The 9835-nt window shown below is 24.4% G+C and overlaps 2 protein-coding genes across 2 annotated transcripts; both read right to left on the reverse strand.

The window, feature by feature from the left end:
* Positions 1 to 1406: 1406 nt before the first annotated feature.
* On the reverse strand, positions 1407 to 3700 carry LOC112597751 (enhancer of mRNA-decapping protein 3). The gene is made up of 6 exons (XM_025343940.1): positions 3386 to 3700; positions 3155 to 3321; positions 2628 to 2906; positions 2391 to 2544; positions 2107 to 2324; positions 1407 to 1800 (listed from the first exon to the last, which is right to left on the reverse strand). The coding sequence occupies exons 1-6, from the start codon at positions 3544 to 3546 to the stop codon at positions 1478 to 1480; spliced, it is 1302 nt and encodes a 433-aa protein (XP_025199725.1). The 5' UTR covers positions 3547 to 3700; the 3' UTR covers positions 1407 to 1477.
* A 3042-nt stretch (positions 3701 to 6742) lies between these two features.
* Positions 6743 to 9613, reverse strand: LOC112597663 (heat shock 70 kDa protein 14-like). Its single transcript, XM_025343808.1, has 11 exons — positions 9503 to 9613; positions 9374 to 9441; positions 8669 to 8752; positions 8374 to 8611; positions 8062 to 8263; positions 7837 to 7998; positions 7523 to 7781; positions 7231 to 7452; positions 7029 to 7160; positions 6915 to 6970; positions 6743 to 6847 (listed from the first exon to the last, which is right to left on the reverse strand). The coding sequence occupies exons 2-11, from the start codon at positions 9437 to 9439 to the stop codon at positions 6775 to 6777; spliced, it is 1494 nt and encodes a 497-aa protein (XP_025199593.1). The 5' UTR covers positions 9440 to 9441; positions 9503 to 9613; the 3' UTR covers positions 6743 to 6774.
* Positions 9614 to 9835: the final 222 nt, after the last annotated feature.

Here is a 9835-nt window from a genome sequence, read left to right on the forward strand (position 1 = left end):
GTTATTTTTTTACAAATAACCCATCAAAAATATTTTGTGATCTATAGATTGGTAAATACTACTTTAGATTTTAACTCCAAAGTGTAAGTGTTTTTTATCCACAAAGTTTTATGATTTCAAAAATCCTAGGAAAAAACCAACTAATCAAATATTAATTATTTTAAGTTTTGTTAATTAGATTATTAATTTTTTAGTAATATTAATTATTATATACTAAAATATACTGTCTCAAAATCCTGTATCATCTTTAGTATCTTGTTTTATTCAACATACTTGAATGTAGCTTTTTTTACAGCAAAAGCCAATGAGTCAAAAAAACTTATTGAATTGCATAAAAATCAATTTTTTTTCATTCATTTAAAAAAAATATATGCAATTTAATTTTTTAATTTACAAAATAATAATTTTTAGTTTTGGTTTAATTTTATATATAATAAAAATAATTCAAATAACAACAATTCTAAATTTTATTTTGAGAGTTAATGTATTTCTAAAATAAAATTTTCTTTTTTGTGTACTTTTACTACATTGTTGAATAGTTATGTGCCAAAGATTTTTTTGATGCATTTGTTTAAAAATTGGTGTGTACTATGCAATGGATGTAGAGAAAAGGTTTCCATAATAATATTTAGATTATAAACTCCTACAAAGTTTAATAATGTGCAAAAAAATAAAATTGTATTGTTGGTAACTAATATCTAGCGTTTAAGACGGAATAAATGTTTTACAATGAACTTATCTTAAAATACGATAATCGCTTTTTGAATAAGAAATTATGGGTAAATTCAATAAGTATTATACACACATTATATTATTCAAGTTCAATTTTTTTTTGTTTTTTTTTTTTTTTTTTTATTAAAAATAGTCCAATACAATTTATCATAATTTGCCAATTATACTAGATTTTAATTTAATTAATGTACATTATGATGATGGGATATATATATTTAATATATAATAACAATTATTTAGGTGAATATGAACATAATGTCTACAAAATGCAATGTTAAAAAAGTTGAATTACAAATTAAAATAAAAAATTTTATAAAAAAATAATATACATTATAAATATATTTATTATTATAATAATAACTAACATATTTTCATTATATAAATCAATTCAATATATACAATATATAAATGAATTGAAAATTTAAATACTCTTATGAATTTTAATATCAGTTCAGGGTACATAAACAGACAATATGATACACAAAATAGATATAATATAAAAAAAATTCACTAAAAATTGACGGGTAGACTTATTATCGACATATCAATAACATGCTAATGAATCATTAAAATATAAGATGTATAATAGTAAATGATTCAAATCGAATAACTATTAAATGGTATTTGAATAAATTTTAAAGACATTTAAAAAAAAAAAAATTGGACACAAAACATATAAGTACTTAAATTAAAATCTTCTTTTAGGATTCGTCAAAAAACAAATAATAATTCATATCATAATAAATCATTCATTATTGTGTAAGGGTATTACAGATTTAGAACCAAATGGTGATTTATACTGGATTCCAGCTAAATGAAATACTTGAGTAGGTATACCCATATTACAAAGATAAATTTTACCATTTGATTCACTGTAAGATAAAGGTAATGCAGGTACTAGAGAATATTTCACTACTACTGAAGGTGTACCTTGTGATGGAGGATCAATAGCCATTAATGGTGATCTAACTGATTTAGCCCAATTAGTTATATTTCGGGATACAGAATCAGTTTGTTCATCAGCCAAAGATACTACAACAAAATCTGGATCTAATAAACCATGCAACTCTAAAAAAAAAAAATTATTATATATATTAATTTATACACATAAATATCTCCTTTTACTAACATAATAAATATTTATTTTTTTGAAAAAACTCAACTGAGCTGTGGAGATTAATGAAACAAATTAATATACAAGTTATAAATAATAAATTAGTTTTATAAAAATACATTATTTAAATTCTATAAAAATTACATATAATTTTTAGGAAAGTTATTATATATGGTACTCGTTAACATTTATATTTATTTTAGTAGTTTTTCATAATATTAATAATAATTAATATGAAAAAACTGGTTTAATTCAATTACCTGCTGCACTAGTAATAAGTGTACCAGTTGTAAATTGATATAAAGCCATTTCATTAGCCAACTGTGGTGTATACAATCCTGGTTCAGAAAGTACAACTACAGTATGAACACCATAACTGCTTAATTGTCTTGCACAATTTACACCCATAGCACCTGATCGATTAGGTCCACATAAAACTACTACCCTAGGCCATTGGTGTTCATTTCTGGGATTAAATCTACACATTTGGAAAAACAAAATAATTGTTTTGTTAAGATAAATAATTTTTTATGATATATTTTACCTATAACCTCCACCCAAAAGTTGCAACACCATTTCAGTAGCGGCTCTTCCAATTATCTCATTTTGACGTCCTGTAGTTAAACCATTCTCTTCCACTAGATTAAATAGTTTCCATCGTAATTCTGATGTTATACTTGGAACAACTAGTCCATCATCTAAAAGTGGTTGAAATAAAAAAATAATATTGATAATTTATAATTGAAATAATTATAAGAATTACACATAATATTTAATTAACCTGTTATGTATTCATTGATAGCAGGTGAAGGAACTGTAACTTGTCTAAATTTGACTGGAGTAGAATGTAATACATTTTCATTATGTTTATATTTATTTGAAACTTTTTCATGCGGAACAAGATCTGGTTTTTTGTGAATTTTATTATAAAAAGCTTTTTTATTGAATAAAGCTAAATTTTTTTCAAAATCAAAATCTTCCTTGACAATTGTATCAAGTGATACACCAAAACAGGCATCATTTCGTTCTTTATGGTTTGTAAAATTCTGAGGTGGTTGTTCTAGATAATAAGATAAAAATAAGCATAAAATTATATTATTCAATAATAAATAGATCTATTCTAAGATTGGTGTAATAAATTAAAGAATATTGCATAATATTCCATAGAATAGCTAATATTTAATGTACAATACATTATTAAAAAATATTAGATAATAATTAGTTATTTTAATTTTCTTGAGATATTATTTCAACATTTGTATTGTTCTTAATAAGTAGGCATTAAAAAACTTCATTAAATATACCAACCAGATTCAGAATTTGAAGCATTTTTTGCTTTATTCTTTTGCTTGACATTGTTTGTTTTGGGTACTGACACATTTTTTTTATTAATTTTGGCTACTTGGCTATTATTGGTAACTGGTTCATTTTCTAGCTGTGCTTTTATAATCTTTAGATTCTCTATCATCGAGGCTCTAGTTTTAAAAATAAAATAAAATATGTATCTGAGTAATTCATTTTGTAGTATTATAGCATTACTTCAAACGAATTTCTTTTTCTGTATGAGGTATACCATTTTTAAATGGTCGTTTTAAGATTAGAGTTTCATTGTCATCCGACATACCACTCACTTCACCTTGAACAACTGAACCATCCACACAATTAATAGACACACAACATCCTTTATATTGATTTGCCATTTTTTATAAATTTTTATTTTATTTTATTTTCCAAACAAAAAAAAACGAATAATTGTCAAAGTATAGGAAAAATATTTAACATTATACAACAAGACATTCACTTTCCAGATTCCCTTGTTACTTGTTAGTAAGTTATTCATCAACCAAAAACCAATCCACAATTCACATTAATGTTTGTTGACATATTTTGATTACAATATCAGACACAGTGCAACCATATCAAAAATAACCATAAACCACCTTTTATAATTCTATGATTACAAATGAGAAATTATGAAATAAGAAATTAAATATGAAAATAAAACTAAGCTCAAATTGTTAAAAGTAAAATATCTCAATTTGAGTTACTTAACAGTATTGTAATTTGTTAATTGCAGAAGAGAATTCCCTTTATAAAATGTTATCAATTTGTATTTTATAGGGCTATCAACTACAAAGGAGGTATTTACTTATTGCCTTTTGGTTTTAACTCCGGAATTAAATGTCTTAAAAACTATTAAAAATGCTCTGTTAAAATAAAATTCCATCTGAAATACTTTTTCAGCTCAATGGTGCTCTTGAAAAATTACCCACGTTTCTTTAAAAGCACGTTAACGAGAGAAAAACGACGAGTTTAATATGCAATGTATTTTGAATTTTGATATAAATACCGAACTTCGGTTTACAATATTTAATTTTATTAATGTATAGTTACTATTGATTATAGAATAGAATAGGTACCTATATACAATTAATTTAATTTCTTTATAATTATTTTCGTATTCAATTTAGGTGATGTAAGTAAGTACCTATAGGTTTATAATTTATAATATTAATAATCAATATTATACATTATTAATTTTTTATTTTCGTATAATTTTTATTTAATTAAATTTACATACCCAATATCGAATTATATCCTTATTTTTCACGCTAAGGGGAATTTTTAAGGTCTTTTATTTAATTCTTAAATTTCCTCTAAATTTTTAACGCCATAATATTTTTATTTCAATAGGTAACAAGCATAGGTACCTATTACTTAATAGAAAGTTCAGCTCTTTCAGAAATTTTTTTTAGTCAATATATGAAATTTAAACTATATTTTTGCTCCAAAAGTGTACTTAGTATACTTTTTGAATGTGTACATATCTATACATTTAGATAGGAGTGATAGGACCCATAGTGGTTTTATTGAATTTGAGTTCAACATTATTTATACTTCTGAAAAGCTCTGAAGTTTAATTTAGGATACCGAAACATATAAAATTTTGAATGAAACGGAATAAATAAAAATGTTAATGTTTGAATTTAATATTTAACGATTAAAATCTAAAATAGAATTAGTTAAACTGTTGTTTTTTTTTGCTTTTGTGTTACAAAATGATCAACGATACGATGGTAATCTAATGTTTGCAAATACTTATTACATTTAAAGCATAACTAGTAGGTAGCTTGGCAAATTAGATATTTGTTATTGCCAAGTGGGTAGCCAAAATTTTTATTGGGGGATGTTTTAATTAATTAAATTTAATGTTTGAATACAACATAATAAAGTAGGTGTTCACACAACTATCCCGGAATTATACGATCACATGATGAATAAATTATTAAACACGCTTGAATATATTTAACTTTTAAATATTTTTTTAAACAAATAATATGAAAAATATTATTTATCTTAACCCAACTTAAAGCATTTTTAGCATATAAAATATTTATATCACCATTTATCATTTTTATATCCCTCTAGTCACGGGTCCCTAAGGCTATTTTTGGAATATAACGCTAAATAATTTTTATCATTTACTATTTCGACAATAAAAGATAATATAATGGATTTTAAGATTTTATTTTATTTATTTTTTTGTTTATTCGGTTTGTACAATCTGATAATAGATTATCTACATGAATAATTTGATTAGAGAGTCACTCAGTAGTAACACTACCTTCACTTGTTGTTTTTGTTTTTTTAATCTTATAAATTATTTTGATATATATTTTTCTTTATAAGTTAAGATCTTAACACTAATTCCTTTTGATCCTTCTAGAGGGGTTTTTAAGAACTATGAGAGTGGAAAGGTTTAACATGAGAAGAAAATTTGGAATGGAATCATTTGTAAAAAGTTACTGCTTCTTCATGGACTGTTTAGATTTTTAGATCAGAGTGTAGAGTTAGATTTGAGATATAAAGCGGAGAATTGGTGATTTTTCGAAGGATATTATTTTAGAAAGTTTGAATTTTATTGGTGTTGGTTTTTTTAGCATTGTCCCAAAGCTAAAGGCCATGAGTCCACATTGGTTTAAAGAGGGATTTATAAATTAGGAGTAAATATTAAGTTACTGAATTTATTTATAGGTACAATCTAAGCATGGTGATGGGAGTAATCGAGAGATGGTCACCTCTCAGTTTTTTAAGAGTGGTAAGTGTCACTGGGTGGATGAAAATAATTTAAATTCATAATTACAAATTTAAAGTAGCAGTGCTTAGCATCACAAAATAAATAATAAAATGTATTCTTTGATAATGATCTTCATATAGTTAAGTCTTAGTAACATAAGATTATTAGTTCATATAAAAATTAAAAAAGTTCAGATTTTTATTTACCTGTGATTATCATTAGTTTATCAAAAATAATTAAAATAATACTCATGTCCTTTAAATAATAGATATATTAAAAAAAATTTCAAAAAGAATATGTATTATTTTCTATAAGTTCATTAATCTCTAAATATTTAACAAGGTTACTACTAGTCTTTTATGATCTAGCAACTCCTAATAGTCCTCCTTTTCCTAGGCGACAAAGAACTTATGATTTGTTTTTTTATAATATGCTACTACACTAGATTAAAGTAGTAAATCCATAGGTTATGTGAGTAGGAACAATTAGAAATAATACTAAATGGTAAAGTTCTTAAATAATTATAACATATGAATTAGGAGTCAATATTAAAAAATACTTCTACAATGTATTATTTAATTACTATTAGTTAAATATAGAATGGAGGAAACCACTTAAAGACATTTAAAAGTAAATTATTATTAATTTATTAATGGGTTAACTTAAAAAATTTCAAAATAATAATAATAATTAAATATTGAAATTTTAAGTATAAGAATTTACAGCAAGACTTTTGGAATTTGAGATTTAGATTGGCAATAAACTAATTTAAATAATTTCAAAAGTCAGAATATAGGTTAAAATTAGAAAAACATAAATAAAACAGAATTTTTCTATATTGTAAATCAAGTTATACAGCTACAAATATAGCAGATGATTTTAGTTCTGAGTCCACATTTTTTGCTTCAACATATAATTGATCTCTACAAATAACAGAGAAAATAAAAAAATAATGCAATTCATTATACAACATTTTTATATATTACTTACACACTGGCAGTTAATGTGAAAGTGATTTCTCCGTCTGTTTTCAGTTTTAAATGTGCCTAAATTAACATTGATAAAATAATATGATACATTTAAATCTATTTCAAACAAACTTACTTCAGATTTATTACTCTTGTTATTTCCTGATGTAGCTACTAAAGTGATATTATCAACATTAGCACTAGTTGTTATATTTTTTGTACAAGGTAAAATTTCATTCTGATCAAAACTTAAAGTCTTCCCACAACACTAAAAAAACAATGAATATTATTAAAGGATTATTATGATTTTATAGGAAGATTAAACAAAGAAAAAATACATCAATTTCTATTAATTCATTTAATGTGTGAACTTCTGTTGTAGGTTCTGGTAAATCATCATGTGCATTCCAATATTTTGCTAAGAAACTAGCTTGTACAGCTGCTCCATAAGCCAATACTTCATCAGGACTAATACCATTTGGTATATCTGCATGTGGGAATAAGTTCCCAATATAATGCTTCAACTTTGGTATTTTGAGTGGACCACCACAAAGTAAAACCTAAATTAATCAAATTATAAAAGCATAATATTCATAAAATCTTAATTGTGATCAAAAATTTTATAAATACTTTTTTAATATCTGAACTCTTAAGTTTAGCTTTCTTTAAAACATCTTCAATAGGCAGAGCAAAATCAGTCAACAAATGAGCAATCAATGATTCAAATCTTGCTTGTGAAACCGTGGTAGCAAAATCAACTCCATCAGTCAATGATTCTATAAATATATTTGCTGTTTTTAATGTAGACAATAAATGAACTGCATCTTCAGTAGCTCTTTGTAATTTTGCAGAAGCTCTTGCATTTTCTGAAGGATTTGATCGATGTTTTCTATAACAATTAAAAATATAGATACTCAAGCTAATTAGTTAATTTCAAAAAATACCTTTTTACTTCTTCAATTAAGTGAGCTTTCAGTGTCTCTATTAATTTATATCCTCCAATAGCTTTGGTATGTTCAGATGCTACAATTGACACTAAACCAGAATTCACATATAAAACTGTTGCATCACAACTAATACCTCCTAGTCTATATACTAAAATATACCTGTAATTACAAAACAAAAAAGCAATATAAAAACAAATTCAACACTAATATATTTTTACATACGTATCATTTAAAGGTTCTGTAACATTAATTCCATAAGTAAAAGGAGTTACACTAGGGGCATTAACAACTTGAAGCACATTCCATCCAGCTTGGATCGCTGCATTTCGAACTGATTCTCTGCTGGGATCATCAAAAAATTCAGGGACAGTTAAAACACAAGAACATTTTGTATCTTCACTGTGAGTGGCTCTTTTAGCAATACCTAATTAAAATAATAGATTATAAAATAAAGGCAAAAATTGCAATAATAACAATAAAAAAATAAAATAATTTATTAAATTAACATAAAAAACAAATTTTAAATCTACATACCATATAATGTTTTATATATATTTGATTCAATGAACTGCGGAGAATAAATTTTTTTCTTAGTTTCCAAAGGTAGATCATATGCAAGATGACCTCCATCCTCAATAGTTTTAACTTTATTATTTTCTATAAATGAACGTTTATCATTTTCGTCTAATGAAAGGTTCATTAAACGATTATTAAAAGTTATTGTATTTGCTTGTTTTGATATAAAACCAGTTTTTGCAGCATTTCCAACAACCTATAAATAATTTGTAACAAATTATAAAATAATTTATATTTAATAAATTAGACTTACAGTTTCTTCATCGGTTATAGATACAATTGCAGGTGTTATTCTGTCTCCAGCTTCATTTGCAAGAACGTCCACCTTACCTTCTTCCTATGAAATAATTACACAATTTTTTGAGTACCAAGTACAAGTAATGATGTATGATTTATTTATTGAAAAACACCCATTATATAAAAAAAAAAATAAATACAACTTTTATGAAAATTAAACTTTATATTTTCTTTAATGTTAATATAATTTTAATCCCATATACTATATAAGTTTTTTGGGAATTCAATACTCCGCAAAATATTTGTTCACTACTACACTCATCCAAAATTTAAATTTTGATATTTAAAAATAGACAAAAATAAAATAAAGTATATAAACAGTTAAAATCTAAAAAAAATATTTAGTAAAAAATAAAATTTATATCTAAAATTTAGTGTTGAGTGTTCTTTACCCTTATAGTACAAGGGATTATTTTCAGTTTTATACAGAATATCATTACTTAATCAATTCAATATAATGTAACAATATTTACCTACATAATTTTAATCAAGTATACATAGCTTGAATACAAAGTTTGAAAATTTTTATATTATTTTATCAAGTAAATTACAATTTCTATAATGTCATAAATGAACTCTGCTTTATATTAATAGCTTAATTTAAACAATGAAAATACTACAGTGAGTGTAAATTTAAAAATAGCAATTAAATCATATTTACTTTGGATATGGCTATTGATGCGGTTGAGTTTCCAACATGTATCCCAAATACAATTGAACGTGACATTCCTAAAAAAGTAGTCCAACAAATTCAATAACTAATTGGCTATTTTGTAATAGTAAAAATTACTTTAAATTCAAAATTCTAAAAAATATATAAAAAAACGAAAGAATGGTTACTACAATTTACTAAACATTGAAATCTGAATATTCTGAATGTTTTACAAATACAAATCACATTACATTATTTTCAATTTTTCAAACTAATTTGACATAACCTATAACTGATAACCGCAGTACCACCATAGAACAATACTACGAAGTATGTACTACACCACTACCGTGGACCATGGTGCCGGAGAATTACTCTTTACCAAGGATTGAACATCAAAGATTTGCAATAATTGCATCGTGCGACGTACATCATTATGTTAATAATTATTAATTATAATATATTAAGTTG

The sequence above is a fragment of the Melanaphis sacchari genome, unplaced genomic scaffold (assembly GCF_002803265.2).
Source record: "Melanaphis sacchari strain LSU unplaced genomic scaffold, SCAv2.0 Contig43_pilon_pilon, whole genome shotgun sequence".
NCBI classification, from domain to species: Eukaryota; Metazoa; Arthropoda; class Insecta; order Hemiptera; family Aphididae; genus Melanaphis; species Melanaphis sacchari.

What these genes read in the sequence shown, in the direction of transcription:
- LOC112597751 (XM_025343940.1), bottom strand. Translation starts at nt 3,546, where the DNA reads ATGGCAAATCAATATAAAGGATGTTGTGTGTCTATTAATTGTGTGGAT. An exon ending in GAAAAAGAAATTCGTTTGAA is followed by an intron (nt 3,322 to 3,385) that starts GTAATGCTATAA and finishes TTTTAAAACTAG; the next exon opens with AGCCTCGATGATAGAGAATC. An exon ending in ACTTATTACTAGTGCAGCAG is followed by an intron (nt 1,801 to 2,106) that starts GTAATTGAATTA and finishes TTTTTTTTTTAG; the next exon opens with AGTTGCATGGTTTATTAGAT.
- LOC112597663 (XM_025343808.1), bottom strand. Translation starts at nt 9,439, where the DNA reads ATGTCACGTTCAATTGTATTTGGGATACATGTTGGAAACTCAACCGCA. An exon ending in CATCAATAGCCATATCCAAA is followed by an intron (nt 8,753 to 9,373) that starts GTAAATATGATT and finishes ATTATTTCATAG; the next exon opens with GAAGAAGGTAAGGTGGACGT. An exon ending in ACAAGAGTAATAAATCTGAA is followed by an intron (nt 6,971 to 7,028) that starts GTAAGTTTGTTT and finishes ATGTTAATTTAG; the next exon opens with GCACATTTAAAACTGAAAAC.